Here is a 27,118-nt window from a genome sequence, read left to right as displayed (position 1 = left end):
AGGGAAAAATCCCATTTACCATCACACCAAAAAGAATAAAATACAAAGGAATAAACCTATCTAAGGAGGCAAAAGGCCCATACTCAGAAAATTATAAGACACTGATGAAAGAAATTGAAGATAACACAGATGGAAAGATATACTATTTTCTTAGATTAGAAGAATTAATATGATTACAATGACAGTACTACCTACAATTGCAGATTGTAGGCAATCTACAATTCAATGTAATCCCTATCAGAATACCACTCAAGCTTCTTAATTGAGAAAGTTGTAGTCCCATATTTTACTTTTACAGATGCTAAGCTACCCGAAAATACTAAGAAAACCAGTTTCATATGTTCTACTTACATACATTGTATGAAGTATAGGAATGGTATAGCCATTTGTGGAAAACCACGAGATCTTCTTTGTGTTAACTACCATGAAGCTGTAAATTACTCTATAGTATGTCTCTCTCTGTTGGTTTGTATTTGCTTATAAGTAAAGGCTTAGAAATCAGGTAGCTTTAATCAATTCCCATAAGAGTAAAAGTTTGAGCAAGTAATATCCAGACATTAAAAAAATAGGTTGAAGGGAAGTGATGATTTCATAAATACATTCTATTTTGTTTGTTGGTAGGGAGAATTATTTTTGAAATAAATAGCTAAGGACAGAGGCAACAAGAGTAACAGGTAACAACTTGTGCATTGCTTAGTTTATACCATGCTGTGCTGACCGTACTTTATGCATTTTACCTAAGACACAGCCCTACACATATTTTACTTAGTCTTTAAGACATAGCCCTACGACGTAGGTAATACTGTTGCCTCCATTTTACAGATTAGGAAACTGAGATCTGGGGAGATGAAATAATTTGCCCCAGGCTACCCTCAGAGTCCAGACTAGACCTCAGGTAGTGTGGCTCTAAAATCCCCACTCTTAATCACTCTGCTGCAGTGCAATTTATAGCTAAACTAGTTAGTGTCCTACATGCAGTTACAAACATAGGTTTTAAAAATTTGTCTGCTTTTTTTTTTAAGGACCAATATTTGGGGGTACAGTTGTTAAATATTGTTTTTCCCCTAAATATATCTCTAAAGAAAAGAATATCTCCACAAGAATAATTTTGATTTTTTTTAATGCACTAAAAGAACATCCCAGAAACAGAACAGGTATTGACTTATTAACGATGAAGCACTATATAAAGAAGCCCCCTCCCCACTTAGTAAATAGGAATATAGTGTAAATAGATGTGAAAGGAGGTGAACACTTTAGGATTAAATGCAAACCCTAAAGTTGTATACAACATTCATATATGGCTTATTATCTCATAGCAATAGTATTTTCATAATGACGTACTTGACATTCATATTTATTGGTAAGATGCTTTTGACTCAAAAGTTAAACAAAAATACAGAAGAGGTAGTTTAGCAAATGCAAGGTGAGAAAAAGGCTTTACCTTGCTTTGTTTTTTTCCTCAAAAATCTGCAGCCATTCCTTTTTGTTCTAATTTTCTTCTGGATCACCCAGGAAGACAGTGATGCTTTTGGAAGAAGCCGATTCAAAACCCTCTAAGAACTGAGTCCCCCAAGTGGACAGTGATGTTTTTGAAACAACTGCTCTGAAAGTCACCTGGGAAGTCTGCACAGTGTTCCTCTCTGTCTTGGATAAGAAAGAAATTCTGGTTCAAAGGAGTCCTGTTAAGATCTGACCAGCAGTTGTAGGAATTATGTTTCTCCTCCAATTCTACGCATGGTCTCGTAAGATGGGAATTTCTACACTGACCTAAGAATATTGGTAGATGCTCTGTCATTGCAAGTCAGGAACTGCTTTAAATGGAAACTATACATATTGAAGTTTGCAATTAAGAGTTTGAAAATTTCTCTAGCTGACCTGTGAAACTGCATGATGAGTACAAGTGACTGCATGTAATTCCTCATGTTTTCAGTTGTGTTTCATAAAGTCATCACATCTTAGACTCAAAGGGAGTTTTGGCTTCTGACTGCCAGAGGCCTCAAGCTTTAGCTGGGGTCAGGAGTAGGGAAGGTCTATTGATATTCAAATTCTCTGACAGGGGTCATTTGACCCTATGTACAAACTAGCTTATCCTATCCTTACAATGAGAAATAAGCCCACAACGAAAAGAAAAGTTAAGTTTCAAGGGGCAGAAAAACATTCATCAATTCGCAAGACTAGAACAGTCATTTACCAGACAATGGTTAGGAACCACTAGAAACAAAGTGACATAATATTAATCAGGTATGACTTGTTGCACAGAAGAAAGCATAAATACAGTAAATAAGAGGTTTATACGTAGCCCCAGCAGAGTATGTACACATCCAAGCTGCTGTGAAACCGAACGGGAATTCCTGCAGCGGAACCCCAGCTAAAAGCAGTCTCCGTGCACAAGAGTTGGAAGGTAACAGATGTTGGGAACCACGTGTGGTAACACTAAGCAGATATCCACATACCTTGATCCTTGAAAATGCAATATGAGAAATAAAGGTCACAAGCGAAATAGCACTTTGCCTGCCAAGCGCTGTCTTTCCATAAATATGCACAAGTCAATTCTCCAGTGGGGGGTCTGCAGCCTCACACCTCCTGCCCCTCTGTGGGACCAGGGGTGGCTCTCTCTGGGGGCACAGGGAGCTGAGTCACATGCTGTACACTTACTCCTGCTGCCACTGCTGCAGGTCGCAAGCTCCCGCCTTCACAGTCTCCAGATGCAAATCAAAGCATAAATAACACAGAGACCACGCTCGTGGCTCCTCCTCTCACAATGTGACTGGGAACAGGTACTGGTCCGAGCAGCGCAAATGCAACCCACCAGTGTCCGGGAGTGGAGAGTAGCTTTGTGCACTTTTGCAAAAACAACCCCCAACCAAAAAAAAAAACAAACAAACAAACAGAAAAACACACCCTGTGTCTTTTATTTTACTGGTTAGCTCTGTCTGTAGCTAGGAAGACGCTGTGTTGCTCCTGGGCTCTTTCTATCAGCTTCTTCTTCTTCTTGTTCTTTCTCTCCTTTGCCTTTGGCGCTCTCTTCCCTACAACAGGGGGAAGAGAAAGAAATGAAGACATGTCAGAAAAGGCTCTTTCTCTAGGAAAGAAAACACAAAACATTAAGAGTTTTATACAAAGCCCATCTGGAAAACATCACCTATGGAAAAAGCAGCCTCAAAGAGAAAATTGTTCACATTAATTTTGACGGAATAATAATAATTTACTAAATTGGATATGCTGTCTCAAACAGAGACTGATCTTCCTGTTACAGGGAACTGGCATATTTAAAAACCTCCCAGCGGCCTGATCAGTCTTGCAAATATCATTCTGCCACAAAAATTCCATTTATCCCCTCCTCCTTTTAACAATGCTACCCTTTACTAGACATCTTTACATCTTTCTACTGCTCCATATGTCAGTGGGTCAAAAGAAAATAAGCATCTATCTACAGTAAATATACCAGAAGTTTCAAACGCCCCTCTCCCTGCCCCCACGGGAGAAGAAAACGTCTAGCTTTTAACATTATTCCCTCAGTGTTCTCCAAAGGCCAATAAATGAAATGACATATGTGGAGTACTTTATTTTCTATAAAAATTCATGAGGACATCATTTTTATGTGGCTTATGGCTTCTTATACAAACCTCCTAGGCAAGTTGGTCTTATTGAGAGCAAGAAAAATGCTTGCTTATTTCTGAAGAGCTGATAGGTGTGTGTTTTACTACCAGAAAATCACACCCTGTTATCCTATTTCCCTCTTTGCCTTAGCCACTAGGAAGCACAGACCACAGCTAAATAGTTGAGGTTTTCCTCCATCAGGAGTTTTGGGATGCAGTTTTCCCTTTGCCTCTGCTGTATTTTACTTTCTCCGTCTTGTGGTATGGTTTCCAGTCTTTATAAGGTCTCAGCATTTCTTTGCAAGTATGTCTACGTAGGACTGTGAGAAAAAAGAATAAGGAATATAGGCATTTGCTTTAGGTCCTTTGGGTTCTAAGCATATAGGAATCATGGGATTTTTAGAACAGAAAAGAGCTTGAAAGTTCATCTGCATTAGAAGTTTGGTGCTATACACCTTCAGGACAGGAAGGTTCTTCCTCACAGACTAGAAAGAATCCTCCAGTCAGCTCTTCTTCCTCCTCTACCTGTCCCTACTTCCTATTTTATCATGTAGTTCCACAAAACTTAAGCTTTCTCCTCCTGTGAGGTATAGCTATTGGACACTGCAGTCATCAGTACCACAAATAGAACATTCCGTTCTAATCCATGCTCTCCATCCTTCCCACACGTAAGAAACTCAATATTCCCAAGAGCCTTTCATTACAGGGATATAGCTGGTCAGCTTTTCAATCCAGGCAATGGAGAAGTGGCTGATATAAGACATGGAAAAGAAATAGACCACAGGTTAGGAAGATAGATTTGAGCCACAGGAAACCAGAGTCACAGGAGATTAAAGGACGCCATGAGATCTTTAAGTAAGGGAGATGGTTCTCATTTCTGCTCTTTCTGATCGGAAAGGGTCTGTCTTGTTTGAGGATGGAAAAGTCTTACTCGTAAGACCCTAGATTCAATAAGTAAAACTTTGCTGAGTTCAACTTTTTATCACAAGAACAAAGATAAAAAAGAATAACTTATTTTTAATAGGACACTACAGTAAAATAATAAGAATATAGGCATGCCTCATATTAAATTATGAAGGTCCTTGAAGTTAACTTCTGTTTCTCATTAAATTCTGGCATTATGTTATAATGGCATTTTGCCAACTTAAAACGTAGTTAATCCTACCCAATGAAACTTTAGTCCAAGGCATCATTAGTCAAAGAAACTGTAAAGTTACAACTATTTAGTAACACTGTTTCTAATGATGAGACACACCTAATGAGGACAGAGAGATGAAATACTTAACATAAAATAGCATATTTAAAAAGAAGTTTCACTTATAAAGTTTTATGAGGAAGGTTTTCTTAGTTCTATATGTTCTCTCAAAAAACAACCAAAAAATCCTTAGTTAAAAAAAATCATTGCTGACTACCATGTAAAAATTCAGTTTGTGTTTCATTTATTTAAAGGCTGGAGTTTCTTTTAGAAACAAAATAAAATTAAATGAAAAAATAATGCAAACATTCCTAGATTTTAAAATCTGTTTTGTTAAGATAAAAATATACTGAATATAATTTAAAGAAAACCTTTCCCAATCACCATTTCAATTCTTTGTATAAATTATGTAGTTGAATGTTAGATGTGTACTCCTTCACTAACAGCAAATCTATGCTAAGTGACTGCAAACTCTCATTTTCAAAGAAGGTTAATTTCATGTCATTTACCTAATATCCATATATTATTCTGATGTAATTGTCAATATCAAGTAGTTTTTGTGTTTGCTAGCTGATAGAACATCGTGTAATAGAAGTTCCTCAATATTTGCATAAAGCAGTTCATACTGGGACAAAAAATTCAGAAATGCTTCTGAAAACTTATTTTATAGATTATATGATTATCCCATTGGCGATAAGTTTTATGGTACTGGTTCCAACTAGAGATGTTTTGGGAGACCTTATTACAACCCTAAAATTTTTCCTCAGATGTCTCTTTTAAATGACGTCTCTGTGCTATTTGTTCACTGCTTGGTTTTGTTTTTGGTCAGCCACGTGTCACGTAGGATATATTTGCAAATACCAAAGGCTTAAGACGATTAGCCAAGACTTGACCATGGATAGTTCTAAATTACCTGAAAATATTTTGTGGTCCATAGTAGGTTGTTTGGACTTTAAGCCAACTCAAAGTAGTAAAATATTAAAACATAACCTAACATAGAGTATGAAAAGGGTCTTGCACACATTTTCTTCTGAACTCTACTAAGATTTTCAAATATAAGGAATTGGTAAGATTAAGGCTAACAGAAATATATATCCCTATTCTTATCTATATATTTGAAAATAAGTTATATTGGACCTACAAGTGTGCTAATTTGTTTCCACTTAACTTCTTTACGTCTGTGACTATGAACTTAGACTCAGAGAATGACTTGTGTAGTTTCAGATTGTTCCACATTATCAAGTACATTCACCCTGAGCATTTAAGGGCAAATATGATGCCAGTCACCCAAAGAGTAATTCAACCCATGGACTTAACTTTCTTACTTCTCAGTTCACAAGAGAAGACTCGGCAAATATACTGCCCAGGATGAGCAGAAAAGGTTTGAGTTTTATGAGGAGATTGTCAGCCTTCAGCTATGTCCAACTCCAATGAAAAACTCTTCATATCATTGTCCTGAGTACTTGAAGAATGCAGTGGCCTTAAATTACTATTGGGGGAAATCTCTTCAAGATCAGGCAGAATCTGATCTACAGAGCAAATCTTTACAGCACTGTTATATGAATGCAAGAAGATGACTGGCCCAGATATAACAGTTTTTAAGGAAAACAATGTGGTTTAATAGAGAAAGGTCCTCTCTGAGAGGAAGGAAACCTGGCAGGTAGGCAGTCTTGTAACTGAGATGTCTGGTAATACATTGTGGTTGTGACTCTGTTTCTACATTTATAGGATGAAGATGCTACAATTATCCTTCACTAGAAAGTCATGAGGCATCGTGTGAAAAAGTTGTGTTCCTAGGACGAAAAGGTATGTAAACCATCACTAGCGAGACAAGGTTATTATCAAAATGAACAAAGTTAGAAAGATGCTATCAAAGCCACACTCTAACCAACATAATGACATTGACTTGCACACATGTGGAAATGGTCCAACAGGATAACCTATCAACTCTTCTACAGGAAAAGGTGAACAGTCCCTTATGGAAATACTTGTAACGTCCAGCTGTAGATTGCTGCTCTTAGGATCAGGAATAGGACAGATTATTTTGAACCAAGATATCAGGCAGACTTACAAATTACATGAAGCTGTGAAAATACTGACTCCACTGCCAGTCGGACATGAATTTCATTCTTTCATAAGCTCCCCAATTCAAGGAAGGTCTTCAAATGATTTTTCCTCTCACTAGATTTAGGTAAGAGTCTTTTTATCATTGGAGCAATGGTTATTGTACGTACATCAGTAAGGTACAAAGGCTGTCTAGGGTTTGCATTATGATTACTAAGTGCTTTGAGAAAGACTTCCTAATGGTAAATACAATGAAAGAAAATGGAAGAATAAACTCAGTAGCTGTGACTGTGGAAAAAGATAAAAGCTTCTCTCTATATATACATACACAAACACATACACACAAAACTGAGCAAAGTAAGCTACATCATGCAAATGTAATTAACTATAGTTACCACTGTTATAGCCACAACTATGATGACAAGGCTAATCACCTGAAACGAGTACCAATTTTTACTAAATTTTAATGGTAAGTCTGTGATGCTGACTTGAAACCTGGGCTTCACTGTATTTATGAAATTCACCATGGAGACTTGGGAATCACTTCCAGTCATCCTTCAAAGCAGCTAAAACTGAGGACAAGAAGTCTGTAACTACTAACTCAGTGAATCTTGTCATACTTCAGAGGATGTGCTGGAGGTGAAACATACGGTTGCTTCCACATCTAAAGCCACAAGGACTGAGATGTAGACAATAAATAGTAACTGGGTTATTTCTTTTTCTCGTATGAGCAACTTTAGTTTGCCCAAGAATGAGTAGCAATAGAGATTTATTTATTTAAGAGTGATTGATAATTCTCTGGAAAAATGCCAGCTGATTCCTAAAATACTTTAAAGGCTCAAAAAAGAGACAAAAGACCTAAATACAATTCATAAAGGAAATAAAATAGCTAATAAAATATATTTAAAGAATCAAATCTCATAATTAAAACCTCCAACTAAGATGAGTTGCCACTGCAAAGATTCTTAAAAGTAAAAATATGTAAAAAGCTAGTGAGAAAATGGTAAGACAGCATCAGGATGCATTATGAGAATATAAAATTGATACAGTCTTTTTGAAAAGCCATCTGGCAATGTATACAAAAGCATTAAAAATATTCCTAACTTTTGACTCAGATTTAGGAATCTATCCTAGGAAAATAACCTAAAGTTGAACAGAGATTTCTGCATAGAGATGTTTACTATAATTCTGGAACAACTGTAAATTACCTAAATGTCCGACTACAATTTTTTATGACCTCTTTTTATGATTACAGAAATCATAAAGTTTCTTTTCAGCTATGAGTTGAAGTATTTTGTATTTTAAGGCCATGACAGTTAAATTCCCAAGAGTACTACTATTACTTGTCCCTAAAACTTGTCATAAATGGGTACAAGAAAAAGCCTGTAATTCAAAAGCATTCCTACTGTGGTGGTAAGCAGGTTCTTTAGTGGAGGGATCAATCACAATTGCATCTAACACATGAAAGTTTAAGAACTACTAACCTAAATATTTTAGACATTAAGAATGGATGTTGGCTCACAAAGCTTCTTGTATCTAGAAAGGTGTCCAAGTAGGCAAATATGATGAGCATGACTGGGATCTACCCCTCTATATTCTACATCGTCCAAGATAAAAATCTTTCCACTGTTCATAATGGTTCCGAACAACATATTGATGGTTATTTATTTACATCAGCTGGAGAGTCAGAGACAGTGAGCTAGAACGAGTAAAGCCAATGAACCTATTTGGCTCCTTTACAGTACAGAGTTCCTTAATTGGCATTTTAAGTAACATCTATCTGGTTTTTCAAAAATACACTCTACTAAAAACATTTCACAGAGAGAGATCGTTGTCTTTTTAAAGGACTGGTAAATTGTTCAACAGTTGTTTGATGACTGTGATCAAACTTTCTTTGAGAAAAAAATAATCTAGAGACAAACCAACAAATGTCATAGTGTTGAAAAATAACAAGCCATCTACTAAGGAAACTTTACTGGACATCTTGAATTTCAAGTCGTAACTTGAAACTTCCAAGTGGTCACTTAGTCATTTCATCTTTATATAAAAAAAAAAAGCATGTGCTTTCAAAATCTATACACAATCTGGAGATAGCTTACCAGTTGGCTTGTTCATCTTACAAGGCTATTGGTGGAGAGTGACAACTGACAAAATGGGCTTCTCTAAACATACAAACATGAAAATCATTCCGAATTCAGAATACTTACTACCTATGCAGATTTATACTAATTCGTAAGCTGTGATTCAGTAAGCCGATTCTGACTGTGTGTTACTGTTCTTTTATCTGTAAAATTTTACCATATTTTTTGTTGCAAAAAGAAGAGTACAAAATGGCTTCCTTCCTCTTCGAGGCCTCTACTCAAAGACATTTTAGTAGGCATGAGGTCTGTTGCCTATTTTGCTGAAAGGAAGTCCCATTTGGTTTAAAAAATCTTGTTGCATTGTTCAACTTGATGAAAATGGAAGAGAAAAGCTAACCCTGAGGATGACCTGAACCTTTATGAATTAAGTGTATCACCACTAAGATTTCTTGCACATGGTGTTTCAAAATTTCCTCATTGTATAGCTCTGGAGAAAATTATTGTTCTTCGGGTCTAAGATACAACTTCTATTACGAAGCCCTTACCAACCCATTTGAAGCAGTAGAGACTACAGAAAAGTAACCTAAATAATATCTAGGTTTGTTCCATACAACATTGATCACTCCAGTTGATTTGTTTAACTTAAGTTCTTAGAAATCTGGTACCTCAAACAGGAAAGAAAAAAAATCAGTTCAGACAAGATTCCATGGAGTTTAAGATAGGTGAGAATAAACAAAAAGAGGTGCTTTCAAAAATGTCTCGAGTTCTTTTCATGACTACTTTAGGTTCACTGTCAAGGACAAAGAGTTTCAGAGTAGTGAAAACTAAAATCATCCTGTCCAAAATTTCATTTGTGTGAAAAAAAAATATATATAACTCTACCACAAGGGGGCAAGAATTCACTTTTACTGTAAGAGTATCTCTGGTTAAAAATATATATACAGGGGAGCTTTTAGGCTCTAACTTCTTAAATACTTTCTTTGAACCCCAAGTGAAGGTCGCCTTTTTTTCTTTTTAGCCAATGGTAAGCTCTGTGGTGGATTAAGAATAGGTAGCAAGATCCAAATGCTGCACGAGGAAAAATGTAATTACATCTCTATTAAAAAGATGTTTGAAGGCAAAGGAGCCTAAGAGAAAAGAAAATAAAGATGAAATCTATTCAAACAGTGATTTAGGGGAAAAAAGCATTATTCACAAACCCAGGTTCCCATTTTCTTACGGGGAAAGTTAACATAAACTACCTGCAAAGAACAGGTCCTTTTCTCTTAGGTCTCTTATCTATAAGAATAGAGTTGTAGGGCTTCCCTGGTGGCGCAGTGGTTGAGAGTCCGCCTGCCGATGCAGGGGACACGGTTCGTGCCCCGGTCCGGGAAGATCCCACGTGCCGCGGAGCGGCTGGGCCCGTGAGCCGTGGCCGCTGAGCCTGTGCATCCGGAGCCTGTGCTCCGCAACGGGAGAGGCCACAACAGTGAGAGGCCCACACACCGCAGAAGAAAAAAAAAAAAAAAAAAAGAATAGAGTTGTAAATCTAAAAATGATCGTCATTATCTTCTGGTGCAGGGAGTGCACAGAGATTTAATATCAAGTACAAAAGCTGATTGTTAGGTGGTGACTCCTGAGCAAGGCTTCTGATCACGTTGGCTTCCCAGCCTTAGGCAGTGGACCATGTTGGGGAGGGTGGAGAGACAGCAAGTATACCCGACATTACTACCCTCTGCTCTAGTCCAACTCTGCTAAATGCTTTAGAAATAAAGCAAGCCAGGCACAGAGAAATCCGAGTGACCTATCCAAGTTCCTACAGCTAATTAGCAGCAGAGCTGGACTTGCAGCCAGGTCTCAATATTTCTCTCTTATATAATTTTACAGCTTTAAAAGTCCCTGGGGCTTCCCTGGCGGCGCAGTGGTTGAGAGTCCGCCTGCCGATGCAGGGGACACGGGTTCGTGCCCCGGTCCGGGAAGATCCCACATGCCTCGGAGCGGCTGGGCCCGTGAGCCCTGGCCGCTGAGCCTGTGCTCCGCAACGGGAGAGGCCACAACAGTGAGAGGCCCGCGTACGGCAAAAGAAAAAAAAAACAAAACAAAAAAGAAACAAAAATAAAAGTCCCTGGATAAGAACACAGCAATAGAGTTATTTTTCAAGAAAGACAGAAGAGTATCAGAAGACGGCTAATATTACTCTGACAGAGTTCTATGAGAAAAACCCATGGCCTCATCATAACTGAAAACCCATTATGAACTATTAATACGGCATACATGACAACTTATCTGTAACTTAGAGACTTTCTGTAAATATACACTGCATTGATTCATTGCTTATTCTTTTCCTTACCTTTTATCAAGATGCAATCTATAAAATTTCTTGGTGGGGTAAGTGGATTGGTGGACATTCCTGCTATGGACCATGCACTGTAAGTGCTTCACACACATTCTCATGTAGTTGAACATCATCAAAAAATTTAAGCATTCAAACCGTTCTGCTAGGATGTCATGCAGCTATGCACCCTGAATGTACTCAAAATAAATAAAGTTTGCAGAAAACAATCAGGCTCATTTGCCACTCTTAAATTAAGTCAGAAAAAAAATCAGGTTTTGCAGAGAAAATGATACTGATTTCATTTGATTAGGAGTGATGGGATAACCAGAGAAGAATTCCAAGTTGCTCCAAAGCTGACTTCATACTATAGCGGACGGTACCTTTTAAGATAACTCCATTTGAATAAGATGATTTAATCCCTTCATCTTGGGCTTCAATCGATAACCATTAACTAAATGAAAAAAAACAAGTCCAAGAAATGAAATGTAGGACTATCATCATACGGCAAGCATTTATTTAATTTAGATTCAACACAATTTGGAACTTGAAGACATACTTACAAGCAATAAGAACGTAAATAATGGTTTCTACATGGTAGCTACGTCAGAGCGTCGGTTATCAGTCCAGCCTATGGCTTACCTAAGTGGCAGGCCTTACATGAGGACAGTCAACACAGGGTGACATGAGGGGATGCATGTTCCAGCCTCCATAACTGCATCCCCTCCTCTGTGCCCCTGTAGCACTTTGAACCTCCCTAACTAAAAAATTTACCACCTTTTATTGCAATTTTATGTGTGCTTATATTTCATGGCTACTAGTTTGTGAATAATTACAAATAGCTACAATGTAATGCCAATATGTGCCACAGAGTGCTGGTTAGAGGCTTCCTAAAAATTAAGTTACAGATATTCACTCAAATTTATCTCAGTTAATATGGTGAGCTAGAGCAAAGATGTCTGGGCTAGATCTGAACGCTGAATGTGGTCAGGAACCAAAACCATAGGGTCTTTGTCATCCATCATCAAGCGAACTCTCTTGTTCTTCCTGGACTCTACATGGCTTCTGCCCTCAACTCCAGCTTACACATGGTTTATGAAGGCAGCCCTGGCCCTGAATAAACCCATGACCTTCCAGCTTACCTCCCTCTTATAACGGCCTCAATCTCTTTTGCCTTAATTGCATATTCCCAAGAGAAGAACTCAACATGCCTTACTCCCCCTCAGTTAAACTACAGAGTCATGGATGCCTGGCCAGTCCATGGATAGGTCACTCCCAGGTCTAGCCTGGAGGGGTGGGTGAGTCACATGACACTGGACGAGGCAGGCATCCAGGATACATGGTTAAGAACATGGGTTTGGGGGTCAGACAGTCATAGATTCAAAGCAGAGCTCTGCCTCTCAGAAGCTAGTGATCTTGGATCAGTTACTTTTTCTAAGGCTTAGTTTTCTTATTTCTGAACTAATAATATCAATGGTACCCACCTCAGCATTGCTGTAAAGGATAAAGAAAATGTGTGTCAAGTTTCAGATACTATACCTGGCACGTACATGCTAAATCAGTTCTAGCACCAGATGAGGTGCCTCGTGTGTATTATTTCTAATCCTTATGACAGCCCGCAAGGTAAGCATTATTTTCACTTTGCCGATGAGGAAATAGGTTTAGAGAAGTTAAGTAAACAGCTCAGGATCACATAGCTCGGCAGTGATTCAAACCAACATCTGGCAGATTCTAAAACCTGTACTCTTTCCACTATATTCTTTGGATCCCTTGTGCCCAGCAAAACTTCTTTGATCTCATAATCATTTAAATGGCTGCTGAACAAACAAATTAATCAGTAAATACTAGGTTGGAGGCATCAAGATCCCCACCCAGTCCCCCAGCACATCAGGGTGCTCTTGGGCCATATTAGCTCCCCAGTGGGACTGGCCTACAACCTCTATTTCTCATATTAATTATTCCTTGGGTGAAAGGCGTTCAAAGCCTCAGTTTCCTGGGGTCAAGCAACACATTTAGCGCAACTCAGTATCAACAGTGCGCCCGTGGTAAAACTCAAGGGAAGATGACACAGGATGTTTCTTTTTCAGCTGAGAGTTGGAAGAAGTTTAGACCTGTGGTTCCAAAAGCTAGTTTATGGGCCAGAGATAGTACAATCCTCCAGGGAGTTTTTTTTCTTTTTTTAAATATAGGTTTCCTAGCCATACACTGACTCCTGAATGAAACCTTCAGGAGGGAAAATCCAGAATTTTTTTGCTAAGCTTCAGACATGATTCAGTGCAAAGTTAAGATACATGCAAGTTGAGAGCATAAAGCTGTGCTGAAAAGGGTGTGGGCAGGAGAGAGAAAGGACTTTGGAACAGGATAAAGAAAGGAGTGCTAGGCATCCCTTCAAGATGAATGGCTTCCTCCTTCCCAACTGAGCTGACAGGTAGCTTCCGAACTGTGAAACGAAGCAAGCCTCTTTGTGCCTGGACTCCCTTCCCTAGGTTCTCTTTGTGGTGATGCCCTGAGAAAGCAGCAGAGATCAAGCTGCCTGTGTTGAGAGGAATGTACACATGAAGAAAGCGTCCCTTATCTTTTTGTTCAAGCTAGGTCACTCATGTTGTAGGTCACTCATGTTACAGCAGATTCATTTCTCCTGTGGTTATATTCCACAAACTTGCTTTACTCTAAAGAATCTCTCAATTCACTCAACAGATTCTGGTTTGAAAAACAATCGACTTGGTTTGCAGAAATTCTAAAGAGTTGGACAGAAAAAAAGGAAAACAAGACTACAGTTGAAAAAAATTATCATCAAATTTGGAGTTTCTGCCTTACTAGGATACAGATCTGGCACTTCAAAAATTGGAAAAACAAAAGAAGGACCCCTTAGACCAGGTGACGCAAATACCAGAGGTATTAAAATGTTATTGGTTGGGCTTCCCTGGTGGCACAGTGGTTGAGAGTCCGCATACTAATGCAGGGGACACAGGTTTGTGCCCCGGTCCAGGAAGATCCCACATGCCGCAGAGCGGCTGGGCCCATGAGCCATGGCCGCTGAGCCTGCGTGTCCGGAGCCTGTGCTCTGCAATGGGAGAGGCCACAACAGTGAGAGGCCCGTGTACTGCAAAATAAATAAATACATTAATTAATTAAATAAAATGTTATTGGTTGTATCACAGAAAGAAGGAAGCATATTACAAGTCTTTTTCCTTCTTTCAGAAAGATGCTAACTATGAGTTTCCTCCATGTTATTAAATCATCGTCTTCATGCTGCTGCTGTTAGCTGTGTGCCAGGCACTAAGTGTTTTACATACGTCAACTCATTTCATACTAAAAATACTCCTATGAAATAGATACTCTCTTTGGTACCACTTTGCAGAAGAAGAACCAGAAGATCAGAGAGGTAAGGTGACCTAAGATGGCACAGCCAGTAAGTGATAGAGCTTGGATTTGAACGCAGTCTCGTCCCAAAGCTTACACTCTTATCCATTATGCTATACTTTCTCTCATCACCTTTGTGGTATAATAAATGTGATCTCCTTAGAGGGAGGAAAGGAGGAAGGAGTCAGTGTTACACTCTTCCCTTTAATCATAAACTCCCACAAACCCTATGAATAGGTCTTCAGTCAAAGGGTTGAACCACTAAATTCATAAAATGGAGGCTGGGACCATCATTGGTTTGTTACAAGACCAAGATGATCAAGGGCATATTTTCTTTGTTATTCTTGCAGAACAAGGAAAATAAACAAATATTTGCCAAAATAAATAGTCTCCATCTATAAGTAAAGACCAGACAAATGTTTTGGTCACTGTAGAATCTCTGTCAACCACCCAAGTAGTAGCAATGGATTTCAATTAGAGGAAAAATATTTTACAAGGTACCCTAAATAACATGTTCAACACACCTAATGATTATTAGAGACATCACATCTCTAAGGTTTCAGAAAGTCTGTAACCTTTGCTGGGTTTTCTTGAATCCTAATATCTTTGTGATTGCCAGATATTAAAAGAGCAGAATATAGCTAATAATTATTTTTTTCACAAACATCCTACTGTTTAATAAAATGAGTTTACTTCCCCCCAACTGGAAATGGTATTTCACTCTCCAGAAAAAGTACATAGACTGTTAAACATATAATATAAACTGAAATCAAAAGAAAGTGCTAAACATCCATCCACACACACACACACACACACACACACACTCATATACATAATAAGTATCTGTAGTATTTCCCAAGCATTGCTCACGGTCATGTTTATATCACTATGTTCTAATCAGGTTTATTTGACTTAGGTGTTAAAGAAAAATGAGAAATGAAAAGTTTACATATAACATGAAAAAATTTTTAATGTAATGGAAATTATTTAAAATAAATCATCACTGAATCAGATATCCAAGAGGAGTCTTGCATTCCAAACGACTATAATTTCAGTAAAGACATCACCTGGAATTTGATAAGAAAAACTACATAAAAGAATATCAGTGAGCTATTACTATGTTATAGAATACATACTCTCACAGTCTGAGCAGGGCAGGTTCCAGGACCTGAGCTGAAACTTGACCTAAAAGCATCAACATGAAAATGGTTATTTTAAAAAGGACTTTGAGGAAAGACTACAGAGAATGCTTTGCCAAGAAACAAAAAAGATGTCAATGCTCACAGGATATGTGAAAAATTATCGTCTAAAATAGAACTTTTTCTACTTTTCACTATGTTGCTAATCAAAAATACATAAAATTATAGCTACAAAGCTATAATACAACCATAATAATTTCTTTATCTATTAGGGAAGTTAAAGACCGAGTTACTGAGAACAGATATGAAAAGCTTTTCTGCTTTAGCATTTTTCAAAAATTAGGTAACCATTTTTCTGACAACAGCTTAATTAGAACACACTTGGAAAACAAGGAATGAATTAAGAAACTTCTGGAAATCGCTTCCAATCAGTTTGATTCTAATACAAAACAGAAAAAAAATGTATGGGTGATAAATATAAGATTAATACTTATACTTTGATACTTTTTTGAAGGAATAAATATTTTTAAACTGCCTTAAATTAATGTGTTTCCATGTCCTCTTATAGAAAAACTTAAAATTCCACCAAATAATGCCATTTAAATATATTGTTAAAAGCTAAATTGGTTCTAACATAAATCAAGTCTTTTTTTGAAAGAGAACTGCAGATATATTTTAATGACTATTTAAACTTAAATTCTGGGTCACTAAAAGGTTCAGTAGCAATGCGGTAGGCTATTCAAAATTACTGGAGACAATTTCTCTGAGGTGTGTGTGTGTGTGTGTGTATTCATAAATGCATGTGTATCCAAAATATATCTGCCTCCATAGACTATCTGGGCACATTAGTTGAGAGAACAGCTTACTTTCATGTAAATATATGTGTGTTTATCTTACAGCATAAAATTATATTCTTTAGGATTACGACCAACAAATTACAAGTTTCTTTTAAGATAAGACTAAAGAAAATCTCGGGAATTAAAAATTATAAACTCAAAAGGAGTAGCAAAATTGCTACAGTAAAAGTTCATGGTTTGGAGTCATCACTAATCAATGCTTTTTTTCCGGCTCTGACAGAACATTTTGCACTGAAGAGCAGAGTTTCTTTAAGCATCCAGTTTTTATGCCATAAAATACAGGAAAATGATTCCTATTAACTAAGAGCAGAGCATGACTCAAGATCTCTCCTCCAGTTCCTGTATTTATAAATAAAATATGGAAACAACCGAAAATCTGGACAAGAGGAAGTTGTGTGGTGAGAGGAAAGAAGGGAGAGAGGAAGGAATGAAAAGGAGGGAGACATAAATGATTATTATGGCTACCACTCAACTCAAATACAAATTGGTCTAGGGGACCATTTTAGAAATATTTCCTCATTTAGAAATCAATCACTGATGTCACCCAAATGACAAGGAAACATTTTCATTATGATAGGATATGATTTTTGAAGGCTTACTATACTACTACTAGTTAGAGCTTATAAGCTGGTATAAAGATTGCTTTGTCATAGGTCCTATCCTAAGGATTTCCATTACAAAAACACCAATGAGACTGAATCATAAAGAGGTTCTAAACACATGATCCTTTGGGGAAGTTGGCATGGGAGATGTTACAAAAACAAAATGGCAACGTTTGGGTCATATGCCATTTTGTTCTAAGTATTAAGGAAATACTTAAAAGGTAAAAAGGCAGTATGATGACTATAGTTACTAATACTGTAGTACATACTGGAAATTTGCTAAGAGTAGATTTCGGGTGCTCTCATCCAACACACAAGAAGTAGCTATGTGAGAAGACATGTTAATTAGCTAAACTGCAGTAATCATTATGTAGATGTATATCAAATCATCATGTTGTACGAAATATATACAATTCTTATTTAAAAATGAAAAGAAAAGAAAATGGCCATTTGATTTGGTCATCAGGATGTCATCAGTGACCTTTAAGGCAGGAGTTCAGTGATGCTGAATGCAGAGACCAGGTGGGCTGGAGTAAGTCAGAGGGAAGATGAGAGTGAAGGCTCCACTACACAGCACTGTTCTGAGAGAGACAGGAGGGGTGAGCAAGGGGTTCTTCAGGATGGGGAAATCTGAGGTTATTGAAGGCTGAGGAACAGAAGCAAACAGAGGGTGGAAATGGTTTCTTCTATGGCTACAATGTGCCTGGCCACATTCACGTTATCAAAGAGATAAAGAAAAAAGTAAAGATAAGGGATTCTCTCCAGGCAAAACTGTATTAGCGACTTATCTGGTAATATTAGATTTGAGCAATCGAAACTAATTCCTGTGTAAATCGCTCTGTCTATGGAGTGCATGGAAATCCAGAGGCCACGGACATGTTTAATAACCTTCCTTGATTCCTAATTCCTTCCTCATACTGTCATTCCTAGGTCTCTTTACAAGAGAAAGCCAAAAAATTAATGGTCTTTCCAGCAGGAAAGAATTGAATAAATGTATTCTCTGTGCCAAACTGTGATAATAAAAAGTAAATAAAGTTAAAGGAAAAAAAAGTAATATTTGAGCATAAATCCTTTTCCAAATTCATTCCACATAAGTCCACAAATTGCGCATTATGTAAGTTGAGTACACTGATGAAATACTGTGGCTTTTCCATTGAGTAATAAATATTCCCTAATGCCAGCAAAATTTTATTTTATAGGTAGAAATTAGATCAGTTCCCATTAAGGGTTATCTTAACGCATAATGTTATGCGGGCAAAGAGTTTTTTCCCTAAGTGCTACTCCATGGGAATTTTATATACTATCAGCTACGATTGGTATGTACCTATATATGTATACATTCAAAATTAAGTGCAACAAATTAAAATATGAAGTAGATGAAAAAAATAATGAAGTATTTACATATATGTCTGGTTTAAGTGTAAAGTAATACAACTCTTCTGAAAGGAGCTTTTCCCCTATGTTTTCTTCTAGGAATTTTACGGTCGCAAGTCCTACATTTCAGTCTTTAATCCAATTTCAGTTAATTTTTGGTGATGTAAGATAAGGGCTCAAATTCATGCTTTTGCATGTGGATATTTAGTTTTCCTAAAGCCATTTATTGAAGAGACTATCCTTTCCCCATTGAGTATTCTTGGCTTCCTTGTCAAATATCAGTTGACCAGATATGTGTGGGTTTATTTCTGGGCTTTTCTATTCTGTTCCATTGATCTGTGTCTGCTCTTATGCCAATATCATACTGTTCTGATTGCTATAGCTTTGTAATATAGTTTTAAATCAGGACGTATGATGCCTCCAGCTTTGTTCTTTCTCAAGAATTGCTTTGGTTATTCGGGGTCTTCTGTGGTTCCATATGAAAATTAGGATTGTTTTTCTATTTCTGTGAAAGATACTATTGGAATTTTTATAAAGATTACTCTGAATCCATAGATGGCTTTGGGTAGTATGAACATTTTAACAATATTAACTCTTCCAATCTCTGAACATGGGCTATCTTTCCATTTATTTGTGTCTTCTTCAATTTCTTTCATTAATATCTTGTATAGAACATTCACTTCCACAGTTAAATTTATTTCTAAAATTTTTTTTTACTGTTTTTAATGCTATTATAAATGGGATTATTTCTTTTTTCCAGTGGTCATTGTTAGTGTACAGAAATGCAACTGATTTTTTGTATGTTGATTTTGTATCCTGAAACTTTACTAAATTTGTTTATAAGGTATAACAATTTTTCGGTGGAGTTTTCAGTTTTTTCTGGGAACAAGATCATACCATCAGCAAACAGCCTATTTTACTTCTTCCCTTCCAATTTGGATGCCTTTTATTTCTTTTCCTTGCCTAATTGCTCTGGCTAGGAATTCCAGTAATATGTTGAACGGTAAGAGTAGGCACCCTCTCAACTGCATGGTCTTTGGTGAATGCTGCAGGGGGAAGGATGTCTTCAGAGGCCACAAGGGCTTTTGGGGTTTTCAGTGGTGACTCCCAGTTCAGACGTCAGGCACCAAGGCAGGGAGCAGTAGTGGCTGGAGCCAGTGGTGTGCACACACTCAGGTTTAGGAAGCCAGCTGCAGGTAGCTGTGTGGTGGCAGGGGCCAGTTGCAAACACACACACACACTGGTGGGAGGCAGGGCAAGCAGTAAGGACTAAGGCCAACTGCAGTGCACTGGAAGCTGTGAGGGTGCTGGCTTCTGGTTCTGATCTGTGGTGCCAGCAGTGGAGCCCGGCATCAGGAGTCAGGCTGGTAGCATGTGGTATATAGCTGGAGCAGCTAGCTGCAGGTGAGGACAGTGGTACAGGCCAGTGATAGGAGACAGGCCTAGATCCAGACCCACAAGCAGCCGTGGGGGCCCTGGCTGTCAGCATACCCTCCTGTGGCTGCGTAGTCTCTCCAGTGATGGAGGTTGGGCCAGAGGCATGCAGCTGTGGCTTGCTGCAGGTGAGCCCAGTGGTGCAGGCCAGTGACAGAAGACAGGGCCAGATCCAGGACCACAAGCAGCTGTGGAGGCCTTGGGTATCAGCATGCACTTCCGTGGCTGTAAGACCTGGTCACAGGTGCACACATGGCAGTGGAGGTCAGATAAGCAGTGTGCAGCTACACAGCTGGAGGGGTTAGCCCAGAGAGCACACACAGCAGCAAGGTCAGCTGGGGGGCTCTGGGCTGGCACCTGGTACGCATGCAGCCACAGAGGATCCTGGGCTTTTGCTGGGGTGGGAGGGACAGGGGAGCAGGGAGGGACTCAGGTGGCTGGTGTCAGCAAACATGAATACCGGGGGGCAAAAACCCAGTGACATCTGTGGTGGCTGTGCTGGCCCTTGGTTTCTTCAGTGGTGAAAGCTGCTGTTTTCATCCGTAGGACACGTCACTGGGAGCAGTGGCTTCTTTCACTGTGTATCTGACACTGGAACCCGTGCTCTTCTTCCTCGTTCCCACCCATCTTTATGGGTCATGTCTCAGGTTTGCTGGTGTCTGGTGGTGGTGACTGAAGTGGGTCCTTCATGTAATACTCCAAAAGGCTGGGGAAGCTGGTCATTCACCCCACTCTTCCTCTCCCTGTGAGGCAAACTCTTTCCAGCTGGGGAGTTTTCCTTGGTGCCAGGAGTGCAGCCTTGGGGGATAGGATGATGGAGGTGAAAGGAAACGTTCTTCCTTCTCTTTTTGTGTGGTTATTCTCAGGATTTTTTGTTCCACTAGGTTGCTGAAGTTTCTCAAGTGGATTCCAGAGCTCTCCCAGAGCTGTTTTTGTTTGTGGATAGCTGTCTAATTATTGATTTTTGTGGAGGGATGGGGGCTGGGGATCTCCTACTCTGCTATCTTGGTGAAGTCAGAGATAATTTTCTACTTTATAAACTGAATGGTAGGGTACAGGGATGATTTTATCATTGTTCTTTCAACAGTAAATATAAATTACATGTACTTTTTAGTAAGTATAATATTTCTTTAAAAAATACAAAATCACTGTAAAATATCCACTCCCAAAATAGAAAAACAGCCCCCAGAAATAACCATAGTTAACCAAAGGTGTGTGTGTGTATATACATACATATATATGTGTATATATATATATACATCCTGTAAACAAAAGTGTTACTGTATCATAAATGCTAATCAACTACTTGGTTTCTTAAGATATTCTGCAACGTTTTTTCAAGAAATGAATACACTGGCATTATACTTTATAATTGTTGTATATTTAAGTATATTTCTGTCTTTTCAAAACAGTAATCCTCATTATCTGAATCTAATTCATTCCTGAAAACATGCTGGATGGCAAATTTTTGGATAATGGAGGCCTGTCTTCTATTTCCAAAATGGAAAAAGTAATTTATTTCCAGTTTATGAAAATATCCTAACTAATTTCCCAGAATATCACTAAAATCCTTGAAAACATCTATGTAATAATCCAACCAAGCCTTTCTGAATTAAAAAAGAAATTTAAATAACCTAATTACCTGTTTAATAAAATTCAATAAAATCTGATAGATGTGTTTGTGTTAACCAAGCAATGATACTGTATAGTACTGGAAGCCTTCTATATTGGGAAGTAAAGTGAGCAGTGAGAAACACTATAGTGTGTGACCCCAAGATAGCTGCCATCATTTTCTTCCTTACTTGTATGCGTATGCCACACTTCATCCACAGGAGGAGCCTGTTCCTCCACTCCCTTTGAATCTGGACTGGCCTTAGCAGCTTGCATGACAGAGGTAATATTCTGGAACTTCTTTCATTAGAAGCATTGCATCTCCATTCTGGGTCCACCATCCTGTGAGGAAACCCAAGCTGATCACATGGAGAGGCTATGTGAATAGAGAGACAACAGCCAGCACCAACTGTTCCACCATGCCAGCCCAGGATCCAAACATGGGAGTAAGAAGCCTACACATGGGTCCACCTTCAGCAGTCACTTGACACAACAGAATGAGTGCCCCCAAGTGAGACCCTCCCAGCCACAACCTGTCCACTCTTGGATCCATGCAAAATGATAATCAAATTCTTGATTTTAAGCTACTAAATTTTGGAATGTTTGTCACTAATTAATAGAGAAATGCAAATCAACACCACAATGAGGTATCACCTCACACCAGTCAGAATGGCCATCGTCAAAAAATCCAGAAACAGAGGGTGGAGTCAAGATGGTGTAATAGGAGGACATGGAATTCATGTCTCCTCACAAGTAGGGCACCTACCAGGCACCGGTGGGGGACCATGGACACCTAAGTGGATGGGAGGAACCACCAGTGACCAGATTGCAAGATCTTGGTTCCCAGACCAGAGTTCAGGCCCAAGCTCCTGTGGTGGGAACTCTGAGTCCAAACCGCTGGAATAACAGAGAACCTCAGACCCCAGGGAATATCAATCAGAGTGAGAGCTCCCAGAGGTCCTCATCTCAGCACCAAGACCCAGCTCTATCAAACTGCTTGCAAACTCCAGTGCTGGACATCTCAGGCCAAACAACCAGGAAGACAGAAATACAGCACCACCCATCAAAAAAAGAAAAATAAATAAATAAAATGACAAAATAATTTGTTACAGACAAAGGAGGAAGGTAAAAACCTACAAGACCAAATAAATGAAATAGGCAACGACCTGAAAAATAATTCAGAGTAGTGTTAGTAAAGATGATCAAAAATCTCAGAAACAGAAAGGAGAAAATACAGGAAACATTTAACAAGGATCTAGAAGAACCAAAGAGCAAACAAACAGTGATGAACAACACAATTACTGAAATTAAGAATACTCTAGAAGGAATCAATAACAGAATAACTGAGACAGAAGAATCGATAAGTGGGCTGGAAGTTAAAATGGTGGAAATAACTGCCAGGGAGAAGAATAAAGAAAACAGAATGAAAAGATTGAGGACAGTTTCAGAGACCTCTGGGACAACACTAAACACAACAACATTCGAATTATAGGGATCCCAGAAGAAGAAGAGAAAAAGAAAGGGTCTGAGAAAATATTTGAAGAGATTATAGTCAAAAACTTCCCTAACATGGGAAAGGAAATAGTCAATCAAGTCCAGGAAGGAGAGAGCGTACCACACAGGTTACACCCAAAGAGAAACACGCCGAGACACATATTAATCAAACTATCAAAAATTAAATACAAAGAAAAATCTTGAAAGCAGCAAGGGAAAAGCAACAAGTAACATACAAGGGAATCCCCATAAGGTTATCAGAGGATTTTTCAGCAGAAACTCTGCAAGCCAGAAAGGAGTGGCAGGACATATTTAAAGTGATGAAAGGGAAAAACCTACAACCAAGATTATTCTACCCAGCAAGGATCTCATTCAGATTCAATGGAGAAATTAAAAACTTTACAGATAAGTAAAAGCTAAGAGAATTCAGAACCACCAAACCAGCTTTACAACAAATGCTAAAGGAACTTCTCTCAGAGGAAACAAAAGACAAGGAAAAGACCTACAATAACAAACCCAAAACAATTAAGAAAATGGGAATAGGAACATACATATCAATAATTACCTTAAATGTAAATGGATTAAATTCTCCAACCAAAAGACAAGACTGGCTGAATGGATACAAAAACAAGGCCCGTATATATGCTGTCTACAAGAGACCCACTTCAGACCTAGGGACACATACAGACAAAGTGAGGGGATAGAAAAAGATATTCCATGCAAATGGAAATCAAAAGAAAGTTGGAGTAGCAATTCTCATATCAGACAAAATAGACTTTAAAATAAAGACTACTACAAGAGACAAAGAAGGACACTACATAATGATGAAGGGATCAATCCAAGAAGAAGATATAACAATTGTAAATATTTATGCACCCAACAGAGGAGCACCTCAATACATAAGGCAAATGCTAACAGCTGTAAAAGGGGAAATCGACAAAACAAAATAATAGTAGGGGACTTTAACACCCCACTTACACCAATGGACAGATCATCCAAAATGAAAATAAATAAGGAAACACAAAGCTTTAAATGACACAGTTGACCAGATTGCCTTAATTGATATTTATAAGACATTCCATCCAAAAACAACAGGATACACTTTCTTCTCAAGTGCTCATGGAACATTCTCCAGGATAGACCATATCTTGAGTCACAAATCAAGCCTTGGTAAATTTCAGAAAATTGAAATCGTATCAAGTATCTTTTCCAACTACAATGCTATGAGACTAAATATCAATTACAGGAAAAAAAACTGTAAAAAATACAAACACATGGAGGCTAAACAATATGCTACTAAATAACCAAGAGATCGCTGGAGAAATCAAAGAGGAAATCAAAAAATACCTAGAAACAAATGACAATGAAAACATGATGACCCAAAACCTACGGAATGCAGCAAAAGCAGTTTTCAGAGGGAAGTTTATAGTAATATGATCCTACCTCAGGAAACAAGAAATATCTCAAATAAACAACCTAAACTTACACCTAAAGCGATGAGAGAGAGAAGAACAAGAACAACAAAAAGCCGAAAGTTAACAGAAGGAAAGAAATCATAAAGATCAGATCAGAAATAAATTAAAAAGAAACGAAAGAAACAATATCAAAGATCAATAAAACTAAAAGCTGATTCTTTAAGAAGATAAACAAAATTGATAAACCATTAGCCAGACTCATCAAGACAAAAAGGGAGAAGACTCAAATCAATAGAATTAGAAATGAAAAAGGAGAAGTAACAACTGACACTGCAGAAATACAAACGATCAAGAGAGATTACTACAAGCAACGATATGCCAATAAAATGGACAACCTGGAAGAAATGGACAAATTCTTAGAAAAGCACAACCTTCTGAGACTGAACCAGAAAGAAATAGAAAATATAAACAGACCAATCACAAGCACTGAAATTGAAACTGTGATTAAAAATCTTCCAACAAACAAAAGCCCAGAACCAGATGGCTTCACAGGCAAATTCTATCAAACATTTAGAGAAGAGCTAACACCTATACTTCTCAAACTCTTCCAAAATATAGCAGAGGGAGGAGCACTCCCAAACTCATTCTGTGAGGCCACCATCACCCTGATACCAAAGCCAGACAAAGATGTCACAAAGAAAGAAAACTACAGGTCAATATCACTGATGAACATTGATGCAAAAATCCCCAACAAAATACTAGCGAACAGAATCCAGAAGAACGTTAAAAGGATCATATACCATGATCAAGTGGGGTTTATCCCAGGAATGCAAGGATTCTTCAATATATACAAATCAATCAATGTGATACACCATATTAACAAATCAAAGAATAAAAACCATATGATCATCTCAGTAGATGAAGAAAAAGCTTTTGGCTAAATTCAACACCCATTTATGATAAAAACTCTCCAGAAAGTAGGCATAGAGGGAACCTACCTCAACATAATAAAGGCTGTATATGACAAACTCACAGCCAACATCGTTCTCAATGGTGAAAAACTGAAACCATTTCATCTAAGATCAGGAACAAGACAAGGTTGCCCACTCTCACCACTATTATTCAACATAGTTCTGGAAGTTTTAGCCACAGCAATCAGAGAAGAATAAAAAATAAAAGGAATCCAAATCGGAAAAGAAGAGGTAAAACTGTCACTGCAGATGACACGATACTATACATAGAGAATCCTAAAGACGCTACCAGAAAACTACCAGAGCTAATCAATGAATTTGGTAGAGTAGCAGGACACAAAATTAATGCACAGAAATCTCTTGCATTCCTATACACTAATGATGAAAAATCTGAAAGCGAAATTAAGGAAACACTCCCATTTACCACTGCAACAAAAAGAATAAAATACCTAGCAATAAACCTACCTAAGGAGACAAAAGACCTGTATGCAGAAAACTATAAGACACTGATGAAAGAAATTAAAGATGATACAAACAGATGAAGAGATACACCATGTTCTTGGATTGGAAGAATCAATATTGTGAAAATGACTATATGACCCAAAGCAATCTACAGATTCAAATCCCTATCAAACTACCAATGACATTTTTCACAGAACTAGAACAAAAAAAATCACAATTTGTATGGAAACACAGAAGACACTGAGTAGCCAAAACAATCTTGAGAAAGAAAAATGGAGCTGGAAGAATCAGGCTCCCAGACTATACTCTAGACTAAAGTACAAAGCTACAGTAATCTAGACAGTATGGTACTGGCACAAAAACAGAAATATAGATCAATGGAACAGGATAGAAAGCCCAGAGATAAACCCATGCACATATGGTCACCTTATCTTTGATAAAGGAGACAAGAGTATACAATGGAGAAAAGACAGCCTCTTCAATAAGTGGTGCTGGAAAAACTGGACAGCTACATGTAAAAGAATGAAATTAGAACACTGCCTAACACCATACACAAAAATAAACTCAAAATGGATTAAAGACCTAAATGTAAGGCCAGACACTATAAATCTCTTAGAGGAAAACATAGGCAGAACACTCTATGACATAAATCACAGCAAGATCCTTTTTGCCCCACCTCCTAGAGAAATGGAAATAAAACCAAAAGTAAACAAATGGGACCTAATGACACTTAAAAGCTTTTGCACAGCAAAGGAAACCATAAACAAGACAAAAAGACAACCCTCAGAATGGGAGAAAATATTTGCAAACAAAGCAACTGACAAAGGATTAATCTCCAAAATAAACAAGCAGCTCGTGCAGCTCAATATCAAAAAAACAAACAACCCAATCCAAAAATGGGCAGAAGACCTAAATAGACATTTTTCCAAAGAAGGTATAGATTGCCAACAAACACACGAAAGAATGCTCAACATCAGTAATCATTAGAGAAATGCAAATCAAAACTTCAATGAGGTATCACCTCACATCAGTCAGAATGGCCATCATCAAAAAATCTACAAACAATAAATGCTGGAGAGGGTGTGAAGAAAAGGGAACCCTCTTGCACTGTTGGTGGGAATGTAAATTGATACAGCCGCTATGGAG

The 27,118-nt window shown here is 38.0% G+C and overlaps 1 protein-coding gene across 1 annotated transcript in view; it reads right to left on the bottom strand.

Moving 5' to 3' along the window:
* Positions 1-597: 597 nt before the first annotated feature.
* RSPO2 (R-spondin 2) overlaps positions 598-27,118 on the bottom strand; it is a 161,403-nt gene continuing 134,882 nt past the window's right edge. Inside the window, exon 5 of the mRNA XM_030759888.2 lies at positions 598-3,029. Within this exon, the coding sequence (XP_030615748.2) occupies positions 2,917-3,029 (113 nt within the window). The 3' untranslated portion in view covers positions 598-2,916. The remainder of the gene's footprint in view (positions 3,030-27,118) is intronic.

This window comes from Delphinapterus leucas, chromosome 17 (assembly GCF_059928025.1).
Source record: "Delphinapterus leucas isolate spDelLeu-1000000601 "Yukka" chromosome 17, BTC_Dleu_Yukka2, whole genome shotgun sequence".
Taxonomy (NCBI): Eukaryota; Metazoa; Chordata; class Mammalia; order Artiodactyla; family Monodontidae; genus Delphinapterus; species Delphinapterus leucas.
Note: the sequence above shows the minus strand (reverse complement) of the source record. Positions and strands in the feature narration are given on the sequence as shown.